Source organism: Echeneis naucrates, chromosome 1 (genome assembly GCF_900963305.1).
Source record: "Echeneis naucrates chromosome 1, fEcheNa1.1, whole genome shotgun sequence".
Classification (NCBI taxonomy): Eukaryota; Metazoa; Chordata; class Actinopteri; order Carangiformes; family Echeneidae; genus Echeneis; species Echeneis naucrates.
This window is the reverse complement of record NC_042511.1, coordinates 19080746-19095284: the sequence shown is the minus strand read 5'-3', so window position 1 is coordinate 19095284 and position 14539 is coordinate 19080746. Positions and strand designations below refer to the sequence as shown.

Here is a 14539-nt window from a genome sequence, read left to right as displayed (position 1 = left end):
GGCTAGAGCTGGGTGGTAAAGCGCTGTGTTAAAGGTATTTATTTGCATACTGAGGGCGAATCCTTTCAATTAAAAGATAATTGAAGTGAGCCCATGATGTAAATATGAGCATGTTATTCTTGGTACAGGCCTCCAGATCTCAACCCCTCCAAATATTTTGAAGGTGATTTATCCCAAACGGTGTAGTAACCACGTCCACCCGCTCCTTACTTTGGCTGGTATCAAACACAGCGTGTGGCAAAAAATGAAGGAGAAAAGCCGTTCAGTCGCTCACATTATATTCCAGTTTTAGGAGATAAGGTGAGACCCAGTAGCCCATATTGGGGGGGTGTACTGAAAGTAATATAACGCTTAACGAGTCAGAAGGACAGGCTTCTGTCAGGGAATCTTAACCACATAAAATATTCTACCAATAAACAGCATATGCCCTGTAAATGGCCTTGATTTACCCAGGATGCACTTCAGATTTAAGAGACACTCTCAACACTGTGCAGTAAAATAGGTTTGTTTAATGAGTCCTATAACAAAGTTCAGGCTTTGGAAATGCATGCGTTTGTGTCTTTAATAATAATGCTTAGGCCTATAACACGTGGACCATAACTTAAAAGCTCTAAGAGCACAGCTGATTTCAGACACCGGACCGCAGCTCTTCTTTGTAGATTTAACAGCCGATACTCTGTCTAGTAGCATGTGGGAAAAATTAAAAAGCAGCACACCAAATGATGATTAATTAAACGATAAAAAAGCAAAAATGTGGGATCATGAGCAGATAATAGTCTATTCTCAGAAATCTGAGTCCCCAAGGTTATCTTTGAATAAAGTTGAGACAGATGCACTAATTACTTCAAGGCAAATAAAAGAACAATCTGCAGCCCAGTTTTTTTCCTGACACTTCCCTCTCCATCCAGACGGCATGCTCCTAATGTTTTCTGCAGTTAAACTGAACACCTCTTCCAGGCTGTCCACTGATTAGATTTACAAAATCCCTTCATCTCGTGTGGTCACGTTGGAAATTGTGGTCGTATAACACCGTCAGGGCAAATAACTGCAAAGCCCGGTCTGAACGAACCCTTGGCCTTTAAAAGCATTGAAGGGAGTCAATAACACCCCTGAGGTGTTCAGTGGTTGAACCCAACTGTTCACATGACATTTCAACCCCAAAGCTTTTTTTTCTCTCTCCAGTTTCGCATCTGTTGCCGGGTGCACTCCGTGGTCACACTTCCTATTACAAAAAGTCGATACTCTTTCATAGGATGGAGCAGGCTGCTGCAGACCTCTGGCACCGGCTGGAGGTTCAGGACCACGGATAGCGACTGTGCACCATTCAGCCGTGTAATCACACATGAACCGGCTGTTACTTTACACTGAATGCTTCCAGTGGCTCTGTGTTCATGCGAATGTCATTCTTTTTCACGACATCAATCCAATCACACCCTAGAGGACTATGGGAAATTCTAGTCATTACTGCTGAAATGATTTTTGATTTAATCCAGTGTTGTGTATTTACTTCTGCAGAAGCAGTGGTCAACACAGGTGTAATGATCCCCTTGATACAACATGAACATGGACTCTGTAGGTTCATCTGTATTGTATCAGCTGTATACAAAACCTTACACTGCCATCCAAACGGTGGGGTTATTTTGGGCTTCTGACTATAATCAGATGACCTTTTGTTTTGCAATGCAAATAATAAGAAATGTTCGAATATTAAGTTTGTACTTAAATACAAACATAATGTTTGTACTCGCTTGACTAGCTTCTTTTGCTACATTTGTGAGAGAAACCATGTACTGTATGATCGGCCACATTTATGTGACATACAGAGGCTATGGACATTATCTTGAGATTGAGATATTACATCAATTTATACTTCTTCTTTTTTTATAAAATATGCTGCCCTTTTACACATTAAAAACCTAGACACTACTAAACCTTTTGTGTAGTTCTATTGTGTTTATATAGAACATTAAAGTGTTATTGAGGGACACTTGCAAGGGCCATTTTGATTTAGTGAGCTCTTTTACTTTTTATTCTTTTAGTTTATTATTCTTTAGTATTTTGTTACAAATAATTCAGTGTGCTTTTATCTTATTTTAAGTGAAATGTTGCATGCTTTTACTTGGAATGAATAAATCATTTTCGTGGGGTGTTGCTACTCAGGCAAATGCAATGAGTACTTATTCCACAGCTGGTGTTAATGTTGGAGTTTTTGCCGCTACAAAGGGTAACAAAAGCAATTGAATCAAATCAAAGTTTTGTACCACAACTGCAGTGTTTGTTATGTGTGTACATTGTGTACAAGCATTTGATCTATGAACTTCAAATAAACTAGTCCTCTCTAGTCTGAATCTACGTTTACTAATCTAATAACATTTGTTTTTTGGTGGCATTCTTGAAATTGTGGAATTTAAATCACATGTTCACTAACTAATTAGGTTGCAGTCAAAGGTCATGTTGAACTGAACTACATTATATTCAGTGTTTGAAATATTTTACGCTCCACGCTAACCCTAACCCTGTGCTAAGGAGTCACGATATGGATGTATACAAGCAAAAATTACATGAGGTAAGTGAACCAAGCAAGAAAGACATTTCTCTCAAATGACTATCACTATTTTTCTTTCCTTATTTTGAAATGCAATGAAAGGGCTTCTGTGAGCTTGAATCTCAGGCCATTTGAAAACTATCAAAGTGTGCTTGGTTATGAACAAGATTAACTAAAGATAAGAAAGCACATGGGCAATATGGAATAAATGTATTGTGTCTCATGCATCACAAATGCAAAAAGACTATTAGATATAATAAACCACCTGCTTACACTAGACTACTCAAATTTTATGTTATCTGCTCAAATACTGAGCTGTGGAAAATGTATCAAAGGATCTCTGAGTTGCTTCCCTGTCATCTTTTCAAGGTAGTGTATGATAATAGCATATAAGCCCTTTCATTGCAGCAGTGACATTCTCCGGAACAAATCGTTTTCACCTCAGATGGTGCACTCTAATTCTAGGCCCAGAGATGTTTAGCTTTGAGGAACTGCCTCCAAGTAATCCAGAGTCTATTAAAACCAATCTGATCACACAGAGTTCAGATCATGGGATGCTGTTATGATAACTGCAGTGTGGCTAACCTCTCTCCTCCATAAAATGCCACAGCACAGGGACTAAGTAATGGATTTATGTAATGTTAGCACTTACTGACATTATAGTGCAGGAGTAACTCTATACTGGTGAAAGTTAAATGAAAGCCTTTGTTTTATTCCTTCACATTTGAGTACTGTAAGATGAAATGCTCCAGTTTCTTATTTAAGTACCTGGCAAGAAGAGAAAGAATGTAGAGCAATACAAAGTTTCTTCCACATTTTAACAAGGTTATTGACTTCAGAAGAGGTTCAAAGTACAAACAATGGTAAGAAGATGAAATATTGCTGTAATGAAAGGATACCTTAGTACCCCAACTCAATGGTTAGCACAAGTGGAACATGCTTTGACTTAAAATAGTTTCAAATTGTATGTCTTTCCTTTCCCTTAGTCACTAAAGAAACATGAAACTAGTGCATATTCACGGCAATGTCCTGCATTCGAATAAGTTTTAATCTATGCTAACTATGAGGCTGTCCTTTGAGTTAAATGCAAATGTCACCAGCCTGTTCATAATATCAATTCTTACAAGCTTTTGCAAAGCAGCATTTAAAAATGAAAAATTATGTCATTCTCCATTTTAGTTTAACGCATTAGCATACATAACATTTGCTACTTAGCACTAAACACAAACACAACTTGAGGAGAAAATCACCAGCTCTTTATAAACCAAAGGACTTGACAAACTTAAGTTTTAACCTGATGGTGGAACTACATGGAAAATTAATATTGCTACCAAAGTGATTACAAAAGGGGCTTGGATGTGTGTAGCAAATGTCAGGGCAAAGATTGTTGAATTTTAGGAAATACTGTCACAAACATCTAAAAACAAAAACATTACCTTAAAAAAGACATTATCCAGATGTTTATATCCATGTGATTCCCACTACCGTAATTTACAGACTATAGAGCGCATCTGAATATAAGCCGCACTAAATTTAGAGAAAAAAGAGAAAAACAGTTTTGTACATATAAAGGCCGCACTTGTTTATAAGTCGCGGGTGTCGGGAATATGGGAGGTAATTGCATATGGCAGGAATTATGTCACAGAAAGATTTCGCCTTTTCGCCAGATCGATCGACTTTAACTGGAAAGCTGCATTATATGCATTGCTTCGTGTTTTTTCCATGATAAGCGCAAAATAAACGTCTGATCTGAAGAATTTAGTGTGGGTGCGTTGAATTTAATTCGAACAGTTTCACTGGTCCACTGTGACCTGTTAGGTAATTTCATTTGTTTGATGTAAGTTTGATGTAAATGTAGTGGCGGCATGAAGCTCGTAACCCGTAAAATCCATAAATTAGTCGCATAGCTGTTTAAACCGCAGGGTTCAAAGCGTGTGAAAGAAGTAGCGGCTTGTAATCCAGAATTTACGGTAATTATGTTCTGTTTATTTTACCAAACTGTGCGGTCAAGCTATGGACAGAAACTAAAGGAACATCAATAGATCGTATTGCCGATAAAATGAGGTCTGTACATACTTACAGTACTGTACAGATCCAACTGAATGTGAGAAAACAAGCTCAATTCTGCACCACAAATCAGAAGTGAGCAGACACTGTTGAGCAGTGATGCTGGGAATTATAAAAATATTTCCTTTGCTCTAAAAAGAACATTGGGATTCCAGTTAAAAAATCAGATAAGTAGTGGACTTTCACCTTTTTTGAAAACCAGTGGTCAATCAATTCAAAATGTAGTGGAAAGCTCAATTGTCGTCAGTTTCTCAGAGCTTAAATATCTGAAAGCCAATCTAACTTTTGTCTCCAAACTGGAAGAGCTGAAGTGTCTGCTGTATGTGGTGTCACATCCCAAGTCATTTTGTACTTCTAAACCTTAACTTCAAGTTGAAAATATTCTCACTTGAGTTTCAGTGGCTCCTCAAAATCTCAATGTCCTGGCATTCTGTCAACCAGCTATGCAACCCACACTGTTTGAGAGTAAATAATAGAAGAACCTGATCGTTACCAGGAAATCAACTGAGATGCAGAGGCTGTCGTTGCCATTTGATATGAAAAAGCAATTCAACCCCATCGTGATCTTGAGAGGTTAAACAGAAAATACTGCACTGAATCTATGTCACAAACTTAAAATTTAAAAAATGAGGTGGCCGACCAATTTGCCTGCATCCATATCGTAATGAAATGTATATATCATACAGCATACATTTACATTCAGCCCTCAAGTGCTCTGTTGTACTTTTGACTAATGCTTTTTTAAGTTTGTTGATGCAAATCAGATTTGCCAGAGCAATCCTACGAAAGCTAGGATTGCACAAGAGCTGGAGAAATCCATCTGCCTCCCCCGAATCACATTTTGACATGTTTCACAGTCAAATCTCCCCCCAGGGCAATAGATGAGGGAACATCTTCACTCTAAACCTGGACACAATAGAGCCTGTAAGACAGCGCAAAAATGGATTGGGAGTGCTAAAACCACAGAAACCTCTGCCGGAAACACGACTTTCTATAAATACAAGATACTCGCCTCAGCTGCCAAGTTCGTTATTTTCTCTCCATCTCTCTGCCTTTCTGTTATGTTAGGCACTGTACAGTTATATATACCACATCTTCATTGAAACGCTGGGCAATTGAAAGGAAAAATAACATGAATAAGAAAAATAAAAGCAGCGGAAGTGTGGTTCTTCTCTTGTAGAAATATCTTTCTCCTGCTCTTCCTGTGAGAGTGGGAGTGGGTTAGGGAAGCCCGGTACCAGGCCCCGATGCTTCTGCTGCTGTTGGTGCAGCAGGTTTCCCGTGCAATCCAAAAATAATTTCGCACTCGCCCACTTTGGTCCCCAGCCGCCTGTACTCTTTGGTTCTACAACAGGGATGGGCGAGAATCACATTCAGCTCTCCAATCGTGATTACGGAATGCCCCAGTGTTTCTTTAACCATGCCCCCAGACTCCTCCACACACACTGCACTCGCATGGCTCCCACCTTGCCCTTTTCTCTGTTGAATCCTTGCTCGCAGCACTCTGACAGTCCAATTCTTGGGCCTGATCCAGCTCCTGCACCTGCTGTTACCTAACTGCATGCAAATTGTTTTGAGAAATCCATGAAAAAGAAGAGTGAAATTCCTTTTTTATATACTCCATAACTTATTCAAAAATGTTTGATGAACTGTTGATAAAGTGTGAAAATTCAAGTATTGTAGTTATTTGCAGATACAACAAATATCCCCTTAAGAGTGGAACTCAAAAGCATCCACTACACAAAATCAACATCACACAACATAGCACTAATTGCATGTACTTTTGACCAACAGAAGTTAATAGGTCTACATATTCTAGTCTCTGACTCATCTGCACCCACACTGATTTCTATTTGTTGCTTTCTTCCATCCAGTGAAACCACACACACAAACACACACGCACACATACACATATACAGACACACATACCAAGATATGAATCTTAACAATTAGAGCATTGTTTTCATTACTGCTTGTGAGATGCAAATACAGTCATTTTGGGCACATGCAATGCAAACAGATTCAAACAAATAGCTAACAGCAGACATGTGAGGAAACAGATGAAGAATGTTAAGAGCTTGCAGCTAACAAAAGTAACTATGGAAACAGCCAGCTCTACATTGCACTAGCTTCCACAGCTCTCTCCAGAAATAAAAACTGTTGGGCTAAGAGCGAATCAGGTAAAGACAAAAGATCGCGGGTGAACCTATTTATAGTGGGCCTTACATAACATACATAGACCTATGTTTGCTGAGGCAAGTTTAGCGCTTAACAGCGAGCTTCTGCAAGGCAAAGGCAGGGAAGAGAGAACTGGAGATACTGGATCCTGGAGGTTATTTTATAGGACGGCAAGTATAAACAGCAATTAGGCCAGTCGGCACCATCTTCTACAATGAGTGGAAGTCTTTCATGCCAGGAACAACAAACGCAGTCCTGAGCGCGCACTGGTGTCAAAGCTGTAGTCCTATGAACAAGATTAACATACAATAAGATGATGAAGATGACACATAAAACACTTCATCACTGTGAGGTTTAAGGAATACATATAGATGAGAATATGCATATGTTACAGTGAGCAGAAGTCTTGGTAATTTTTAACAGACAGACAGACAGACACACACACACACACATATTACTGTGGCCCCAGGACAAAACATCTGACATCTCCAGTGAAATAATAAGAACATACAAGCCCACATATGTAGAGAGAACTGGTGTGAAAACCGCTGTAATGCAATAGCAGTGATCATGTAGAAATACAGCCTGCCACCATATCTTAAATCCAAATTGAGCCATTAGCATAATTATCCATTTATACTGCTTTAATTCTAAGTAGCTCTCCATTGTAAGTAAAATGATAGCTAAGCTGTATTCAAAAAGCCTCTTTCCCACTCACAAATGCCTTATTAATTAGCTCCCTCTAGCATAAATTCCCAGTAATTACATTCAATACAGCAGTCAGTGCTATAGGCAAAGGGTTGGGGGTTGAGGAGGGAGGAATATGTCCAGACAGGAACTATTTGACAAGTTTATAATTACCCAACACATATATCGTGATTTCAAACTAAAATATACACCATTTCAACACTGGGCTGCAGCCATTTAGACTCTGCATTCATTCCAAGTTCAGTACACTCATCAGCTCATCAGTTGAAGGCAATCACAAAACATTCACTATATAGAAGCACAGATAAGGTTGGGATGATATGCAAATGAATACTCCCTGACTCATCTGTTTATTATGCAGTCACATTAGTTAGCTCTGATGCTGTTTGGCTATTATCCCATCTCACTGTGAAAAAAGGGTCTTGGGTGAGGGGGATGGATTGCGCAGTGAGTGCTTTAGTCACAGATTGTCCGCACACTTCAAAGAAATAAATGCATTTTCGACTGTAGTTGCATTGAGGGGATGAGGAATCCATTTCCTCTGATAGAAATGGCAAATGGCAGAGGATATGGCTCATCATTGTCCAAATCGCTCGATACCATGCGTTGCGTTAACAGGTCAAAAGGTCAAATGATGAATTTGTGTCTCCCACGACTGAGCCCGAAGGCATCATTCCACATTGATACAATATTCCATAATTTTTTAGATTAAAAATCACAATGTTTCAGGCAATCAAGTTTTTCAGAACGCTGGAAAAACTGCAAAAATATTAATTTAAAACCTTTGCCACTCATTCAAAATGTTCATTTGTCTTGCTGTTCATTTCCTGCTTCTTCAGTTTATATGAACAAAACAAAGGGACATACTGTATCTTCTGATAAATGTGGCAAAACTACCAATCTGTGGCTTCACAGCCTATCTGCTGTTCTGCTGACAGAGGTGCTATTTTTAGCCATGCAACCTTAATGCACGACGCTAAGCCTTTAACTATACAAGTACACATCCAGCCCATTCAAAGGATTCAATAAAGTCTAGAGGTTGGAACCCAGTGGTCATGCACATAAACAGATAGCCAGTGTCAGTGCTCAGCACTGTATAAACATTTTATATTTGGCATATTGTTATGAATAGGAAGATTGCCACTGGACGGGCTAGTCTGTGAATGTATGCCATCATATGTCAAGGAGTGAAAAGAATTCGCCATGTATGTACTCTCTATTCTTTTGATGTTAGCTAATTAAGCACCAGGCCCCCACAATAAATGTGCTCCATGGAAACCATGCAAAAAAAAGAAAGAAAGAAAGAAATAACGTGCAGTAGATTGACGTCAGCTTGAGGCCTTCAAATTCGCCATCTGACAAAAGAAATAGTACCAGGACACAGTGAATTGAAGGTTTGCTGTGACTGACAGAAAAGTGCCAACATGTGTCCTGAACATGTGAGGAGTTATTAACTGCAAGGTGAGGATCCAGTATTTTTATTCTTCACTCAGAACATAGAGACAGTTTATGTCACAAACCCAAATGGAAACGGGTGAAAAGGCGGGCTTATCACCACTATTGAGATCCATTAAGTATTACAACTCTTGCATGTTTGGGAATATGCTAAAGCATTTGAAAAAGAAAAGAGCTATGGTAGGAACCTTGGATTCAGGAAACACCCGTTACATGCACCTGGTATAAAGGAGCTTAAGGGTTTCAGCCATTACGACAGTGGAATGGTTTTTTTCTGCCTCTTTTTCATGCAGCGTTTATAGTTACACACTTAGATAAGTAAGAGGTATAATACCAACATTACTAAAAAAGTAAAGTATGACAAAACATTATTTGAGCCATTTATTGTTTTTATCAACATCACAGTGCAAGTTGTATTTCTTGCCAGTCAAACCACAGGCTGTGCATAAAAAATAAAGCTGCTTCTAGTAGCAGTTATTTTAGAAATGCTAAGCAAGACTTTTCAGAAGTTTTAACAATTAAATATCAAAATTACCATCATTAAGACAGGGAACAAATGACAATAGACACAGAAAATGGCACATATAGCGATAAAGTCCCTTATTTGTCAAGAGTCATTTTCATGTATGCAGGAATAGGTTGGCCATTCAAAATTGCCACATATCACATCAAGTAGGGAAGCCTGAATCCTCCAGTCGTGACCACTGAATATCCTGCTCCTTAAATAAAAGTATGTCTGTCTTAATTTGTCATATGAAAAACCGCAGTGAATGTGCAGATGTGAACGTGTCAGCAAAAGGACATTGTTAAATAAAATGCATCTTAAGTACATAACTGAAGCACCAGAATGTGCTTAGCTCCACATAGAGCAAAGTCACAATAGCTGCACTTACACTTGTCTGAAATTGCCCTTCAGAGAACAGCAGTGAGAAACCTGTTATTTTAATTAAAGTTTATATGTGGAGATCATAATGCCTTTATCAGCTGGGTCTTCTCAGTGGAGATTTGTCAACCAGGAAAGTTTTTTATAATACATGGTCTAGTTGTATCAGTCCCATCCAGATAAAAGAAGAAAACATGAGACGAAATCTACAGCATCAATACTGTTCAGCCATCATTAATACGGTCAGCGCTGACCAGCCAGTGAAGGGATGACTTCCTTGGCCCCTGCCCGTGCTGTCATTGTACTGTTCCCAGATATATCCTGTTTCAACATACTGTCTATAAACGTTATTGATTATGTTAGTCCTGAGTTCTTCATAGAGAGCAGCTGCCTTTTCCTGGTATGGCCCTTCCATGTTGCTGTAGTGATGGAGGGCTCTAACTGCCAAGAAGTTGAGGTTTATCCAAACTGGACCCCTCCAATAGGGGGCATCGTGTTCTGTGTTTCGCTTCATATACATGGGATCTGCCTTAGAGAGTGAACGGAGGCCGTAGGGTGTCCACAGTTTATTGAAGTCTCTCATATCTCTGAGGATATGTTCAAGTTTGGGTGAATTGGGTTGGAGTATGTGCAGTAAGAAGGGGAACAAGCTAACATAACCCAAAGCATTAACATACTGCAACTTGGGCACCCTGCGGACTGAGCGCACAAGGCGAGCCACGGGGAACTGATGACGGGGTTGTCCAGGAGGGACATATACCTTCTCCTGCTGTAAGGACACGGCCTGTGTGTGGTTTCCAAAGTCACTAAAAGCACGGAGTTGTTCTGACCAGTGAAGTTCATGAAGCAGATTGTTATCACTGAGCACTTGGTGGGAAAGTTCATAGTCTTGATAGGGCTCACCTAGAAGCCGGGCTATACTTGCCATAATGCCTGAGGACAATGCCATCCAGCAGTGCAAGTCCACATGGCGCTCATCAGCTGAGGGATGTGATGCTCGAGGATAGTCATCTAATCCAGAAGTCAAGGTTTTGGGATTGAGGAACAGATTGGTGTCTTTGTCGCGTCCACGCCAGCGGTAGGAATTGGGTTTGGGCCCTGTCTGGGTGGTATTGTACCATTCAAACCAGGTTTTCAATCTGGGGAAGACCCGTCGGAGGAAAGGCAAAGTTGGCTGGAAAGCCGGATTGTCAGGATTAGCAGAGAGCTGTGCAATAAGTTTCTGAAGAGCTAAGAAAAGAGTTGGTGGGTTGGCATTCTCATTCCACTGAACAACAAACTCAGCCGGGACCTTACTGCGAGCCTCATCTCCCAGGATCTGCTCACGTGGGATCCAGCCCTCCATATTCATTAGATCTAGCCAGTGGGCAATAGCCTCCCTTGTCACCTGGGGATCCCATTTACTAAGCAACAGCTGGTGAAAACCTTCATCCCAAAGGAATCCTCTGGGGAAGAATGAACGTGACGGTACGGCAGTGAATAAGGCACCTTCAGGGTATAGGAGCGGGTACTCATTGTAGACAGACTGCACCACTGACTGCCCATAGAAGTAGCCCATCCCACCCAGCATGTTGCTGAGTGATGCTTTGGCAAATTTGATATGCGCTTGATTAAAATCTTTGCTCTCAAGCCCAAAAGTCTTCTCAAACTTTTCATCAAACTCAACTTTCCTTTTTTCTAGTTCCTGGGTCATGATGGAGCCCACCAGCTGGTTGGGACGATTGTGGAAGCTTCCAGACTCAAACAAAACTTCGATCTGAAATGGTGTCTGGACAGTCACCTGGTGAATGACAAAGTCACTCTCTTCCCTTGTGTCAGTGGGTTTCTGTTGGTTTTGGTGATGGGGGCGCTTGTAGGTGTCTAAAGCAATGTAATGCCGCTTCTCACCAGAAGGAAGGTTGTAGACAAACCTGTGGTTCAGACTGTGCTTCACAATATCAGTCAGCTTCTCCAAGCCAGGAGACACAGTCTGAAGATAGTTGTAACTGAAAAGGTAAGAGACTATTGTTAACTGCTCTGCATTTCCAAATCCATGAAACATAACCTGTCACAAAAGTCATCAGTGTAACTTATAGTGAGTTCCTGCTGTACAGGTGATTTTTGATTAGTTATTTGGCCTTTGTTGACTGTATCTTAGTTTTTGTTGTCTCATGTTGTATCGATGACTCATAGGTCAAGTGACTGGTAGCAGTAAAATCAAACTTTAAGCTCCCACTTACACTACATCATCCACCTTCCTACGATAACTCATAATTCATACAATTTTCATTTCTGTCAGTGCATGCTATACCTTTATATTTTTATTATGCTTCCCCTTCTAAAGGCTGTTCAATAATTCTTGAATACTCTTAATATATAACCAGCAGAGTGTCTTGAGCCACTTAATTAAAAAAAAAAAAGAAAGAAATACTGGAACAGTTCTTTTTGTTTATATAAAAGTTAAGTCCTTAAATAATAGTGTGATTGTTTTTGGCTTTTCAAAAATATGCACATTCTACATCACAACTATGATGAAATTAATGAAATAAGATCCTGCCATTGCTACCATCTAGTGGTTGCATTTTTTTTCCACTTGTTCTCTATGTACAATCTCACTATGTGGCACACAGATGCCGAAGAGTCAAATTCTCAAGGACTGCACATCCGATGGAGAATAGAGCTGTAAATAACCAACACAGTGCCTTTCTGAATAGCACTTTGGGAAAAAAATAAATAATTTATAACAAAATTTGGTATGCTTCCTGGATCACAAGTTTAATTTACACATTTTCCTCCCCTCTCTGACTCACAATTAAACTGTTTGGATCAGCACTACAAACATAACTTAATAAGTTAACCACAATTTTGAGTCAGTTGCTGCCAATGATTTCTATGTTTCTGTTTGCTATGTTGGCTTTCTTTACTCCGGCTGAAACTGAGCACTGACAGTCATTCTACATCATTTTTTCACCAGTTTTCTTGATTATGCAAATTTTTTAAAACCACTGCTGGCTTACCCACTTACCCTGCATTTATCCATTTACCTGGCATATTTGGCACTGGATATATCCCCAGTAACAGGCTTTTGGAAGGTTATCTTAAAGTTTCCGAGCTCTTCTGAGAAGCCAGTGATGGATGCAATGCGATTTTTCTCCTCCACGTGAGCCTCCAATGAGCCTTGTGTGTCTGCTGCTGCGTAAAACATCAGGGAGATGACTGGTGCTTGAGGGGCAGAACTCTGGTCGGTAATAACAGAAGTCAGCATCAGGCAAAATTATTCATATTTTAAAAAGATATTAAATACAACCAGAGACCACTATATCCTTACTCAATTATTAGTAATTAGTAATGTATTACTTATACATTTGGTCAAAGGAACATCTGCACATACAGTAAAGCTAAACAAATTTAGACCACTCACATGCTGTTTGGCAGTGATCCTCCAGGTCCAGTCTCCTCCATGATTCCCTCCCATCCTCTTGACAAACTCTGTAGTGAGGGTGAAATCATTGTCCCTGATTTCTTGAACACCGAAGGTCATTCCATCGTGCATCAGCCAACCATAACCTTGTAAACGATCCCCATGCTCACAAGTGTGTCTTAAATTTATGTCCATATCAGAAAATTGACGCATCCACATCATGCCTAGGGAGATATAAAAATGTTATTAAATACATTTGCTTGTACAACAAAGAGGATACAAAATTTAATTGAATTTGAGGGTTAGGGTGTCTGAGCCCATTTCTCACCCTGGCTCTGACTATGCACAACTTAACACTGAAAATGTGATCAATGCAGCAAAGCAAAACTTTAAATACCAAAAGGGAGAGCCAATCAAATTACTTTTTGAATAATTTATTTTAAGGTGAGATTAATCAATTTTTATATAATATCCATACAATACTAAAATCCCAGGTTATATCTCATCGCTACAATTTTACAGAAAAACCATGGCAGTGTTATAATTTCCTTTAAGCATCCCACATTTAAAGTGCTCTCCAGATTCATCTTGACTTTGAGTGTGTTGGCCTACCTGTCACAATTGACCTTGGACTCCTGGTTTTCATGCCAAAGTAGACCTGCGGCCTGTATGAACCCCAGAACCTTTCTGGAGAAACTTTGGCTGTGCTACTATTGGCATCCAGGACAGACGGTGATGGGTGAAGAGTCACCACCTGTTTTGCAAGGCTGGACCGCATGTAGAGGGCATAGAAGAACCATATCAGACTGAATACGCAAAGACCAATGGAGATGTTGATGAAAACTTTCCCAATATCAGTTTTCTTTTTCTTCTCTTTGCGGTGAAATGCGGAGGGCTTATCATCTTTCCTTGGAAGGGAAGCAGCTTCACTGTTCACTACCCTCTTCCTCTGCCTGCCCATCCTGCCCTTCTGAAGCTAGAGACAAGGAGAAGAAGGGTAAGATATACATCATGTCTTTCTGTGGGTTTAGCTCTATAGACATCAATTCTACTGTATGCACTTGTCACTTAATTTATGATTACAGTTTCATATTGCATATTACAAACAGAGGATTCAATGATGAGTCCATAGATAACCCATGTGATGCAATAAACTTATCAAAATGAGATTGGCTAGCACAAATTGACTGAAATGCAAATTGCTCTCAAGCCCCTGAAAAATGTAAAGCTTTTTTGCATGACTGTTGATATGGGCATTTACTTGCCAGTTAATTAGTTACACTAATTTAAAGAGCAATTGACC

General features: G+C 39.7%; 1 protein-coding gene across 1 annotated transcript; it reads right to left on the bottom strand.

Annotated features, from left to right (window-relative positions):
- Positions 1 to 9001: 9001 nt before the first annotated feature.
- On the bottom strand, positions 9002 to 14197 carry mogs (mannosyl-oligosaccharide glucosidase). The gene is made up of 4 exons (XM_029504344.1): positions 13849 to 14197; positions 13237 to 13460; positions 12860 to 13053; positions 9002 to 11821 (listed from the first exon to the last, which is right to left on the bottom strand). Exons 1-4 carry the CDS (start codon positions 14195 to 14197, stop codon positions 10051 to 10053), a joined length of 2538 nt encoding a protein of 845 aa, XP_029360204.1. The 3' UTR covers positions 9002 to 10050.
- Positions 14198 to 14539: the final 342 nt, after the last annotated feature.